The 14314-nt window shown below is 34.1% G+C and overlaps 1 protein-coding gene across 1 annotated transcript; it reads left to right on the top strand.

Annotated features, from left to right (window-relative positions):
• The first annotated feature begins 239 nt into the window (after positions 1-239).
• Positions 240-14058, top strand: LOC144441948 (RCC1 and BTB domain-containing protein 1-like). Its single transcript, XM_078131216.1, has 15 exons — positions 240-299; positions 1464-1560; positions 1771-2066; positions 2359-2509; positions 3014-3104; positions 3504-3571; positions 4336-4443; positions 4839-4981; positions 5451-5641; positions 6127-6185; positions 7296-7366; positions 7638-7691; positions 8236-8333; positions 9561-9691; positions 11168-14058. Exons 3-15 carry the CDS (start codon positions 1774-1776, stop codon positions 11306-11308), a joined length of 1599 nt encoding a protein of 532 aa, XP_077987342.1. The 5' UTR covers positions 240-299; positions 1464-1560; positions 1771-1773; the 3' UTR covers positions 11309-14058.
• Positions 14059-14314: the final 256 nt, after the last annotated feature.

The raw sequence follows: 14314 nt of genomic DNA, 5'->3' as shown, positions 1-14314 counted from the left end.
TCAGAACAGTTTCCTTTCTTTATCATGTTTATTTACGCTATATTTGAAAATAACTCTAGATTCAAAGTGTATATATCTAGTGTCACTGAAATTTTAAAAAAATGATTTCATGCCATTGAGATAAACAATTTACGCTGATGTTTGGAAATGTGAAAAGACAGTCTTTAAAAAATATTCTCGTGACGGATCTTGGTAATTAGAGTGCGCCCTCTGTGTCAGCAATATTTTCCTCAGCGATACAAAAATGGCGACCTACAGACGAAACTAACGATCAGTACGAAGTTGTCAATTTTTCATGAGTAAGTTACATTTTGTATAGTTATCATATTCTCAGATATTGTTCTGTAGCCTAAGTGATGGTTCAGTGAAGTCTGGAGTCTTTCTTTAGTTAAGAACATCAGTGAAGATATGATATCCGTAATCTTTTTTTTTGTCCCACAAATGTTTACCGACACTGACGACGTTCGTGTTTATGATTATTATTGACCGGTCGACCACACCTTGTGTATATAACAGACGAGGAAGAAATCTTCCTTGTCTCTGTGTGTATGTACCATCACATCTGAACACCGACAAATATTGTCAAAATCGAGTCTGACGATTCGTAGACTAAGAATCACATTTCTCATTGTCTGCGTAATATCTACTTTGAAGCCATAGACTCTATGTTTGTAAACCCATGAAGCTGTGTATCGTAGCTGGGTCAGTTGAAAATCCTGGATCATGGCTGTATTTGTGAACACATCTATGCATATGCATGTCATTAATACACATCTATAGGCAAGTTAAAGATAGCTGGTCAAACTATCAGACGGAGAGCGTGGGATGGCATTAACGACTAGTTGTGAGTCTTGCATTAGATTGAATTGGAAATTTCAATACATGTAATCATGGATGTATTATATTATCCATGATGTAATATATCACTATAAGTATAACTGTAAAACTAATTTTAAACTGCATCTCTGAATATTCAAAAATATATAAGGTAAACATTAATTAATGATAGATACAAGATGGAGTGTTTGCATATGAGAAATAATAATCAGATGAGAGATAAGTCAATGTTTTGATACTACATAGTATGATGTAATCAGTCAATATTGTATTTCTGTAAAATATTCTTTAGATCTTATCAGTATCCAAGTTATCAGTGGACTTGTGATATGTATACTGTATAGCATACCACAGTGTTCTCCATAGACTTTTTATTTTTACAAGAAGACTCGCAGACAAGTTGCATCTTTGTGTACTTGGTGGTCATAGACTTGGAAGGGAAAAGGGAGCATACTGGATCTGGTAGCTGATGTGGTAGCTTTGCAGAAAAGTGTAATAGTTTAGAGAACAATTTCTTTTGTCAAGAGGGTGCTTTAAAACGGGCCCATTGCTCTTGTTCTTTGTTCATGGAGAACATAGCATCATTATTTGTTTTATTATCTGGCTGTCTTTTTCCCCACATGTAGTGATAATCAGATAAAGTAGTGACAGAAGAGGAAACCTTTAGGTCACAACTTACGCAAGTATTCTCTAGCTGACTGAAGACAAATATTAAGGAACTATGTAAGTATACAAGCGGAAGCCTAATTTATGAAGAATTGGGAAAATTAATGCAGACTCTCATATTTTGAGCACCATAGCACTGATGATGTAGACATGAGTTGTTGTGACATAGAGTGACCAGGGTATAAATTCCACATTTTTTGTTCAAACGTGTTCAACTTGGCTTGTATGAGGTGTAATGAGTGTTATTTCAATCTTTTATTCTTGCAGAAGATGTTTAATGTGAATAAGTGGACAATATTTAGTTTACTGGCTGATGATATCATAGACTATATACGTCTAGCCTGTGTCTTCGGCAGTTCAGCTAACGAAGCATTGTATATCACCAAAGATGACCAGGCGTATGCTATAGGAACTAACTGTAGTGGATGTTTAGGTGTTGGTGATGTACAAAGCACTCTACATCCCAGGAAGATAGAGGAACTGTGTGGCAAAGGGGTGGTATCCTTAGCCTATGGAAGTGGACCTCATGTGATTGCTATAACAGAATCTGGGGACGTCTACAGGTTAGTAGAAAATTTAGTCAAGTTGACGAAATGCCTTGAGCCTTGTTTCCAATTAAAAACTGATTCTGCTACATGTATAGTCAGGACAAGTATATGACAGATACAAATATATGATGATGAAAAGAAACAACATGTTTAAAGTTATTGCGAAAACCTAATAGCTACATTCCACAAAACAAAATGAAAAGATACAAATTTATATGATAATTAATAATAAAAACATTTACCAGTACAGTATTAAAAATACTTGAAGTTAGTATGATATGTAAAGCATATTTTTCATTTCTACTAGCTGGGGTCATAATGGATATGGCCAACTGGGTAATGGAAATGTAAACCAAGGACTAGTTCCTGTTCACTTATCTACTAACCTGGTTGGTAAGAAAGTAATGCAAGTATCCTGTGGAAGCCATCATTCATTAGCATTAACATCTGATGGTGAGGTATGTTGTTATCATTCTATGTGATAATGTTCTCATTCTCCTTTCATTAGTTACACAAAAGTTACACACAAGCGTCTTAAAAAACTGAGCTTTTGATCTGTTGAGGTCAATTGTACATAATTTGACATCAGAGTATCTAGTGTAGGTGCTAGACCCCTGGGTTATTCTTACTTTTGAAGAGACCAAAGTTTGCCATTGAGGGCGCTGCACCCAGACAGGGATACTGTCATCCTCTTTTGGGTTTCCTCGACAACCTCCCAAAGCACAGATCCAAGTTTTTAATACAAGACTACAAAGTATCCAGTATCTGCAATAAGCTGATTACACAAACATGTACATGGCAGCTGTAATGTAACTAGCAATCACTCTAAAGATGGTCATCGACAATAACATATCAAAAACTTATGGCTCTTTATACAAAGTTTAACTGATTGTGTGGTATGACAATCAAATGAATATTTGTAGTAATTCTTGCACTAATTGTAGACAAATCATGTATTTCAGGTGTTTGCATGGGGTTATAATAATTGTGGTCAAATTGGAACAGGATCAACATCTAATCAATCTTTCCCTAGAAAGGTCACATCTGGTTTAAGTAAGTTAATATTTATGAAACTGTTGTAGATACCTCACTGAAATTTTATTACTCACAAATCTTTTGTACAATAGGTATGTATATATGTATGTACATGTATTACTGTTTGCATTATATTTTGTTGTAAAGTGCATGTGTATACAGTATATTGTAAGTCCAGTGCTTTTCCTAAGACTAAATACCCTGGTGGCAGAAAAGCATTTGGGTAGGTAGTACTTAGTATTTTAAGACCACGGGATTCAAATTTTGGGGTCTAAAGCTAGACTGTTCACCGATAACCTTCATCAAAATGTCAATGAGTGATGTTAGCTGGCAGAGAGTGAAAACTAATGCTTCCCAGTTCTGTTAGTCATCACACTGTAGTTAGAGTGATCTCTGGTTACTTTGATTATTTTACAGGCAACAAGGTTGTAAAGTTTGTAACATGTGGTCAGACATCATCCATGGTTCTCACAGATACAGGAGAGGTTAGTTTCATTATTACAGTGATATTTTATTTTGATTCACACAATTATCTAAATATCATCCCTGTAACTAAAGAATCATTCTGAGTAAATGTACTATTGTGGTCTCATTTTCACCGAATTTTTCCAGACAAAATATTACACTTGAGCAATTTTCTGAGAATGACAACAGTGATGACTTGTCGAAATGAAAGTAGACATGAAGAAACATAACTTAGTTGTGTATTAACCAACTCAATTAATGTTACATACTGTATTTATAAATGCAAGATTTGTTATTTCTGTTATAGCTGTATGCATGGGGTGACAATGGTAATGGAGAACTTGATATTCTTAATAATGCCAACCAGCCCTCACTATGCTTACATAATTAGATATTACATGCCATAATAGGACCCTGTAATGTGCAAGTGAATGTGTGGCATACCTGAGGTATTTGCATGAGTATTTGCAGTCTTCTCTGTGGCCATACTTTCATGAATGTAGCCAATGTAAGTGCAGCAGAAAAGACTGCAAGCACAAATGTAAAAACCCTTAAGTACCCACAGTGGAAGTTGGAACTCTTGCAGAATGGGGCTTTTTCATTATTACACATGTTTATCCGAAACAGCAAATTTCTGTAAAAATGACACTATGCGATGATGTGCTCTCGTGCACAATAAAAGATTGCATCCTTATTTGGATACCATTTTCATGCAAGTATGCAAATAAAGATTTCGGTATTGTACTGCTTATCACTAGTCTTAAACTTGTTATTTCTGTTCTAGCTATATGCATGGGGTTACAATGGTAATGGACAGCTTGGTATTGGTAATAACGTCAACCAGCCTACTCCATGTAGAGTTACAAGTTTACAAGGCCATGTTGTCTTTAAGGTAAAAATAGAGTTTCAGATATTCATTCAACAATTATCGTCACATCTATCTGATCAAATGAATTATAAAAATATTGTCATGTTGCATATTTCTTGTGCTTTTGTAGAAAATAAAGATCTTTGTATACATATTTATATAATGTGTTAAAATTTTAACCATAAAAAAGTCTTGTTTCATACTAACATCATGATTTCAGTTTGTATATAATCTGTTGTTCTTGTAATGAAAACTGTTTTGTCTAGTTTCAAATGGCTAGTTTGCATGATCTACACACAGATGATCTACACACAGATTCACAAATAAAAATTAAAAACAAATGTATTTGGCATGTATTTATAACCCCAAATCATCTACCAAACTCATCGCTATCATCATTGTGTTATGTTTCATTACAGGTAGTATGTGGTTATGCCCATTCTGTAGCCTTAACAGATGATGGAACCATATATACATGGGGTGCTAATTCCTATGGACAGTTAGGTACTGGTAATAAAGCCAATCTAGTGACAGCAACTAAGATAGCTGCAGACAAACCAAGGTAACACATGGCACTTACTACTGCAGTGAATATTTACACCAATTTCCAGTATTATATTCTCTAGAAAAGACCTTGAATTTCAAACACCTTGTAAAATCATGGAAAAGTTTTGTCTACTCTTGTAAACTTTTTGAAATGGAAATGTATGGTAGATGATACAAATCAGCTTTATCTTAGGGAGTTAAACCCTAATCCAATCTCTAACCTGACTCCCTAGCTTGAAGACAAATGTGTTTTTTTTATACAGCTAGTCCGCTGTTATATATTCTTTCATCTAAGTCTTAGTTCAGTGTTCATTTGGAGACCAGGAAAAGAACATGTTGGGTACTTTGATACTGTATTTTAATGAAATGAAGTGATTTGGTATATGATTTACATTATGTCAAGAAAGTGCTCTGTTATTACACCATGGTTACATTGTTAAGGCAGAACACTGCTAACCAATCAATTCTGGTCTCTGTTGTGTTAGGTTTGTAGACATAGCAGCCACACACTACAACCATGTATCAGCAGCCATGACACAGACTGGTGTTGTCTACATGTGGGGTCAATGTCATGGTCAATCTGTCACCTCACCAACTCAAACTCAATTCATATCAGTGTCTGAAGTCTTTGCTGCCTTTGCTTCACCACCTGTTACACATGAACCTTTGATTGTAGGTAAGTGGATTGCTGTATTCTGTAATCAAATCTAATACTTCAGAGTAGTTTTGCGGTACAGTGAATATTCTAATTACTGAAATACTCATTCTATAAACCTGGAAATATTTGCTGAAGACTTATTTGTGCCTATTTTGCTGGAAAACAAAAAAGGCAAAAATAAGTAGCAACCAAAATGCCTTCTTGTATGTAAACATGTGCACTCCAATATACCAGTAATTATTGAAAATTAGTCTTTGAGAACTAGCTGAAGACTGTAAAATCACAAAATTTTCTAGTGGCAAAAATATCTCGGTTTACAGTATTTTGTATATTGATTTGTTGAACATCATGTAAATGTATTGTACTCTATATCCTCCAAATAAAAAAACATACAAAAATGCGAGTAGTATTTCTCAAAAATGAATTCATCTGTGTACTAGTTTTGAAGTATTTTTTCAGAATGTCATTCCACTGATACAGCAATGCATTTTCTCTCTCTACAGATAAACCTGTGATGTATAAAACTGTACCAGAAAGCATACAGGAAGCTTTTGATAATGAAGTAAGTACATTATCGGTGGGTTTATTGGTGGCTGAGAAGTTAGCTTGTATGTCTCTTACCTCTGCAGCCTGGGTTTGAATCTGCCCAGCATTGACTGGTTGATTGAAATTAAACCAGATCTGTATCAGTGTAAGAAGGGTGATGCTCAGTTTGACCCTGTCAAACAGTGCAGGGTTTCCCAGGTACTCCGGTTTCCTCCTGCTCCTTCAACACTAGGGCACTTGGGTACTGCTACTCTTGTGGCAACCATTCAACAAATTTCAGAATAAAGATTATTATTATTATTATTAACACATGTATTTCATTTAAAATAGTATTATAGCATAGCATTGCATGTATGATTATATGATGAAATCAAATCATTTTCCAGGAATTTATTGAACCTTAAAGGCCAGGATTTCAGTCCCAGGTTCTTCACATTGGTGTTAATTTATCAGTGTACTCATCAGTATTACATAGGATCATTCTTTTGTTCGGGACCAACTTTTTTCTTTAGCTCTGTCAGTCAACCATTTTTTTGTAACACCTCAATAATATTACACCTTATCCACACTGGGTTCATTTGAAAAATGAGTTATTCTTGTAAAGTTTTAATAATGAAATAAATACACATACTCCATTTAATATATGTAATGTAGCAGTTAATGTAAGATTAATGTCTCTGAATTTATTAGAAAAGTTACTCTTTTGTAAAATGTTGATATTAAATTGGCAATATGGATGAGGATTGGGTATTTATTTTCAATTTATAAAACAAATTTATCATGGCTTTCTACTTGAAAAATCAATGGAAAACAACAACAACAACAACAACACATCCGTGTTTTTAATCAATACGTTGCAAAAAGCTAAAAAAATGTGTAAAAAGTATGTTATCGTACATACAATAACAAACATTTTACACACTTATCAGTCTTTTGCCATTTATTGAGTTACAAACAAGGACTTGGCATATTGTTTCACGTTGATTTTTCAAGGAGGAAGCCATGATAAAGTTGTTTTATAAATTAAAAATCCAAAATAAATATCCAATCCTCATCCATAACGTGGCATGTAATGTCTTATAATTTCACATATGAATATTACAATACCAATATTGTTTATGACTAGGAAACTGCAGATCTGAAGTTTACAATAGAAGATAAAACAGTATATGTACATAGAGCAGTGCTAAAAATCAGGTGAGTATTAATAGCTGTATACAACTTTTATCACCAATAATGGCAGTCACACTCTTTACATTTCTTTACCTGCCAGTCTCAAAAATTACATACAATTTCCACTTTCCAAGGTGAGGCTAATTAAATGTTCATTATTTATACAGCCATGAAATTAAGACATGTAATTATGTAGACATACAGTGTTTATCTAGATGTTCTGATTTCCACTATGCATTTTTAAACTGTTATGATTGGTAGTTGTATCTTTTGATGTGTTTGTGTTATTCTTCAGGTGTGAACATTTCCGATCAATGTTTCAAACTCACTGGGATGAACATTCTAAAGAGTAAGTAACTAGTAGTAGTCTTATCTTACAGCTTTGCACATTCTATTTACCGTACCCTTCATCTTACAGTTAGAAATCAGAATAAAATTTTAAGGAATTATAGAAAAACAGAAAAAATTAAGAAGTTGTATTATTTTAACTATTTATCAACAGGTCAGATTACGATTTTATGTGAAATTACAGAAAAGAGTAGTACCATTCTAGGTTATGCAGATTTTATTTTTTTTCTGGGAAAATAGCATAGAAATGTAAAGTTTGATTCTTGGTATTGAGTAAGTGTGTATTTAGTGTTGATAACAAATAAAAGGAGATAACATGGAAGAGATGTTTCTTGACACCTGCCAGCAGTACTATTTTATGAAACTCGGACAGTTACCTTGACAACAATTTTCAAAACAAATATACATTATACTTGGCATGACAACTAATTCTACATGGTGGTTTTATTGCAAGTATACCACTCCCAACCTTTCTCAATAGGATATGAAATGTCAAGTTTTCCTTACTATTTTCCTAATTATTCATCTGTTTATTTGTTTGACAGTGTCATTGACATCACCCAGTTCACCTACCCAGTATATTATGCATTTCTGAAATATCTGTACACAGACCAGGTAGAACTACCCCCAGAAGATGCCATAGGTTAGTTTTGTTAACAAATATACCTGCTGTATTTCAGAACCACTTATTTTTGATGATACATCTTAAAGTGACATGGACCAACTTAAGATACTACAGTTAAACACTTACTTATACCTCATCTATTATCACATTTACACATGCAGTGGCTCTGCCAAGATTGTAAGCTATAGTAAACAGATTTCATAGACAGATATCTAACAACTGTCAGTGTTTTTGCTAAGATTGGGTATCTCTCTACTAATAGAGAGGCAGGAATTCTATACACATGCATATTTTGTCATATATTTGTAAGTATGACTGTAAAATCGTGATAAAATGACTGGGGAACTACCTTCTGACTGACCTTAGAACACAAACACAACCTGTAATAGTTCATGCCACAATGTGTTTTGTTTTGTTGTGCTTCCAAAGAATAACATAAATTTATAGGAAACTTACCATAGTTATCTAAGTACTGGGAGGGTGGGGGGGGGGGGGGGGTGTTCAGTTGGTTTATCTGTGGCATATTGGATGCACTTTTCCTAATACCTGCCTACCATATACTATTACTACCAGTATCACTTTGAGATGATACTGAACAAAAAAGATAGAAATTTAACAACATGTCTAGTGTACAAAGATCTAGTCTATCAGCTAGCCCTCGGATGTTCTTCCGATAAAATACGACACACAGCCGAACAACGCTATCGAGGATGGAACATCCGAGGTCTAGCGAATGTCATCAGGATATAAATAACTGCCAATCAGAGAACCGTATTAGCGACAAGCACAAACAGAGGACAATAGCTAAATTTTCATGCATATTCATCTTAAGGAGGGGCTTGTAAAAATAACCACCAATGCGTTAACTAAATGTGTGAATGACAACGTCTACACACTCATCAAACACAATTACCATAAACTGATAAGACATAGTAATGACATAAATGTGTTTGTCAACACCTGCATGCAGAGATTGAATATATTAAAGTATATATATGCATATATGGCCCAACCCACCACTTATCGTAATCTCAATGGAATGTCCGGTCTGAAAATGACATTCGCTAGACTGTTCGGGCAAGTCCTCACATGCGAACTTCGTTCGCTTATAGTTATTGCATCGAAAGAAAGCCCGAACGTCTAGCAGCAAGACTAACAAAGATCTTGATATTAGTACTAAGAATAGTAAGACAATATTTATTATTCCATAACTATTTTTCTACATACGTCATACTTTTTTGTCAGGTTTACTCGATCTAGCTAACTCCTACTGTGAGCATCATCTAAAGCAGTTATGTGAAGGAATCATAAAACAAGGAATCACAGTAGAAAATGCTGCTATGCTGCTAGCCGCTGCTACCAAATATGAAGCTAAAGTAAGTATGACTTTCTAGCTTAGTTTGTCAGAATTAGGTCAAAAACTATTCTTTTGTAGAATAGAATTGCTAGTTTATGATCTCACTCAGTTTGTATGTGTATAGATATACAATAACATGTTAGGCCTAACAAATAATTGTTTGGTTCTGGTTACCCGACCCCACCTCGTTTTTCATGCCGACCCTAAACTTTTTTTTACATATTCGAGAGAAAAATAAGAAAATCACGAAAATTGTGAAGTCTTGCAAGAAATAGTGGATGTGGAAACTGACATCAACTGAAAAAGACAGTTCTTCCAATCTGTAATGGCTGTACATCTGATGAGAAGAAACCAATAACACAGAGACCATATGGAAAACAACAGAAAAAACATAACTACCGGAACCAGACACTCACATATGAAAAAGATATTTTAAAAGATAAAATAAAAAGTCTACCGACCCCACCTATTCTAAAATTGAATGTAATTGGAACCACACAATATTTTTTTACGCCTAAGTATTAGTTTAAGTAATCGGTGATTCAAATTTGAATTGATTTGCTATCCAGTTAAATAATAGTCTGGATGCCAACTGTGGTAAACCACAGTCTGGTCAAAGTCTGAATCAGCACAACAAATTGTTCATCCAATCAATGAACCCCAGCTGCTATAGTGATGTAAACAGTGTATGAGTAGCATCCCTGAGTTGACAAATATACCATACTTGGACAGTACATAACTGCCCCAATAAACACTAACATTATGAGGGACTGTGTTATTGGTTAGAATGTGATGTTAATGACTGTGTGGATGGCTGTGGATGAATTTTAAATTGCATCTCATGCATCTCAGGACTTGTAGAGTAATGACTTTGACTATACTGTGAGTGGAGGTGTAAATGGTAATGATGCTGTATAGGTACTAGACTAGTTAAAGAGATACAACTGCTGACATCGGACCATGGACGAATGGAACCTGTTAGGGAAAGTAAACAATTGATTGGATTAATAACACTTGACACAGCATGTTGAAAGTACAGAGACTTGTATTACATTCTATTATTTGATAAGAACAGTTTTATGACCACTTTACATAATAGTTCATGTTCACAAACAAATTTCCAGTTCCCCTAGCATTTCATGTACATAAAGAGGCCATAAAACTGCTCCTATTAACCATGGTGTGTAATACAAGTCTCTCCTGTTCCAACATGCTGAGTAAAGTGTTATTAATCGAATTCAATTGTTTACTTTCCCTGTTTGTTACAGATTCCATTTGTCCACGGTTTGATGTCAGCAGTTGTAATTAAAAATCAACACTACATCTCAGTACTTATAAAATAAGACTTATTAATATGCGTAATATGGGCATATTTACATATTTTTGTTAATGAGAAAACTGCAACGTTTGTATTATTTCATTTATGCTTTGCATGAAAATCTTTTGAGTTAGCAAATTTTATAATTTCTTCTTTTTGTTTTGTTATTATCTACAGGAACTTGAAGCCTTTTGTTTCCAATTTGCAGTGAATCACATGACAGCTGTAACCCAAACTGAAGCATTTTCCAAACTGGACGAGTTTACATTGAAGAATTTCATCACTAGAGCTGCCTTATGTGGAGCCTTCAAACACTAAGCTTCTACTCCCCAAGGTTTTATGCTTCAAGTAAAAGACTTTTCAAAAGTTTTACTAAGAGAAATAATTAGCCTAAAATATCAGATTTTCAGGTTGAAAATGAGCTGAAAAATCTGTGTATATCAGAATTTTACTCTCATATTAATCAAAATCATTCATAATCCGGTCACCATGTTGAGGGCTTTTCTTTACAGATTGAAGTATAATGCCCAATGTGTAGTTTTGTTCATCCATTGAAAAATCTAGTGACATAGGGAGTCTGAAGTGTGACAAGACCCCTCATTTTCAAGTTGAAAAAGTAAAAGTATCAGAGAATGGTTAGAGTAACACCTTTGTGAGATAAAGACCCCCTATCTTCCATTTTGAAAAGTCAATCCTCTTTCTAGCAGGGGGTATTTGTTTGTACACAAAAAAAATACAAGTTAAGGAAAAAACTTATATAAAGTACCAATTTCACACTAAGTACTTGACTTAAACTTGCAAAGAACGTTGTTAGGAATATCTTGAGATTTGAAACATAATTCAGTACTGCTGAATCATTGAACCAATTACTTGACTTGTCAACTTAGCTGAACTTGGACTTGGTATTACAAAATTTATATGTTGAATGTTAAAGTGTTTTTTTTTTTGCTGAATCCGTGGCACCCTCCTGAGAGAGAAAGAGAGGGGAACATATGAAAAATTTACAATTTCTTAAATTTTGATGGCGATACTGACGATAACACATTTGATGTATTCAGATGTATTTTAACTACTTACTGCCCTGATTAAAAACACTGCTTTGATTTATATGTACATTGATCACAGATCATTTTGATAAGATGTAAGGCAGCTATGCAGGTGTTTTATTTTGGTGTATGTTATACTTTTATTTGCAGCTTCTTGCATTTGGAATCTTCTATTTCTCATTCTTTTGAAAAATTCTTTCAAAATGTAAAGTTTTTATTTTGTATTTGAAGGGGTAGGGTACTTTTTATGGAGGACTTAAACAACAAAACAACAAAACTAAATTATTGCCAAATTATTATACATAAAGATTCCATGCTTCTTGAGCTTTTTAGGTATATTTAAAATCCTTTTTAATCAGTAAGAGATGTTACAATAATGTTTAACTTAATGACAGCCATATTGTAAACAGTGCTTATTTACAAATGTGGCACACCAAATTGAAAAATTACAGTTTTGCTGATTTCATTTTTTGCAACCAGAGAAGAATTTTGTTAGTATTTTGATGATGATGATGATGATGATGATGATGAGGACGATGATGATGATAAAATGTAGGCTTTATAGTGCTTCTATTCTCCATGAACAGAGTGCTAGGTACTCTTGATTTAATATACATACATGTATGTCATATCAGACTGGAATCTGAATATTTGTAAGATTCTTGCCATTATTTGCATATGTACTACTAAGGAAGATGAGATGAAGTTTTAGTAACATGTATCCAGATTTTGAAATGACAATTTGTTTTGTTTTCTGGCCTTACACAACAGTTTTATAGAATCTTTTCTAGAGGATTGATGCTGAAATACAACTTAATGTAAACATTCTGCTTAACTTTCCAATTGGTATATATAATGATGAGCATGTATGGTGAACATTTACCATAGCAACCTAGTACAGTGAAAATTTACCATAGCAACCAGTACAGTTATAATTTACCATAGCAGCCTAGTACAGTTAAAATTTACCATAGCAACCTAGTACAGTGAAAATTTACCATAGCAACCTAGTACAGTGAAAATTTACCATAGCAGCCTGGTACAGTTATAATTTACCATAGCAGCCTGGTACAGTTATAATTTACCATAGCAGCTTAGTACAGTTAAAATTTACCATAGTGACATAGTATTTATGTTAGATTATAATTTCTACTTTGTATTATTAATTTTGAGACATGCACACAGTTAAAATGACATTAGGGTTCTGAAGTACACTTTCTAGTAAATTTCAAAGTCTATATGACGACCTGTTCTCAGTCCACTAGCTTTGCTGAGTGGCTATTATTTTAATATTAACTTGGACCAATGATAGCAGTTGCTATAAAGTTTGCAAGCTTTGTCACATAATTAGTCTTATTTAATTTATTTACAGTACATTGCAAAAAAGTGGATTACCTCTTAGTCTGTAAGGTATGTCATGATGAGGGCGCCCTCACACATCGGTCAACCCTTTCATGTGAATGGATAGAGGTGGCTGGTGGGGGCAGAGCAACACGACATATCATACACTGTAAGTGACATCTGAACTCATGGCTACAGCTACTGAATCCAAGTTAATGTATATGAAGTTAGTGACCGAGATTGAATCTTGTGTACATGACTGAATGATAAAGTAGCTGTATGAGTTTTATTTCATCCATTATAACCATATTGTATAAACTGCCGAATTTATAATGATGTGTAATTATATTAGAAAAGTATCAAACATACAATTTATAATCTAGTCTAGTGAGTTGTCTTGAAGTAAAAGTTCAGTGCTGCTGAAGCACTTAGAAAAGGGAGAACCAGTTCACAAGTGTTTTGTGGTGTGATAAAATATTTGCATACATTTCCATATCATCTCCCTGGATTTTTGTAAAGTTCTGGGAGACTAGCCCAGAAAGAAAGGGCGCCCTCTATGCAAATCTGAGGGGTATAGAATATTCTTAGTGCGTGTGTACTAGTATGTCGTCTTTGTGTATGTATATGTAATGTTTAATTGAATAATATATAAGAAATTTCCACTGATTTTTGTTATTTATTACAAAGCAATAAAGCCTTGCGCACTAATTTATAATCAGAACAATCAGTTTGTTTTTAGTGTATGTGTGTGTGTGTGTGTGTGTGTGTGTGTGTGTGTGTGTGTGTGTGTGTGTGTGTGTGTGTGTGTTTACATCTGTGGTTCTGTCTGGTTGTTTTTTAGTGTGTGTATGTTGACATCTCTGCTTCTGTCTGGATGTATGCCACCTGTGTGAGAAGTCCTACACACACGCACACGCACACACACACACACACACAT

Source organism: Glandiceps talaboti, chromosome 11, assembly GCF_964340395.1.
Source record: "Glandiceps talaboti chromosome 11, keGlaTala1.1, whole genome shotgun sequence".
Taxonomy (NCBI): Eukaryota; Metazoa; Hemichordata; class Enteropneusta; family Spengelidae; genus Glandiceps; species Glandiceps talaboti.
Note: the sequence above shows the minus strand (reverse complement) of the source record. Positions and strands in the feature narration are given on the sequence as shown.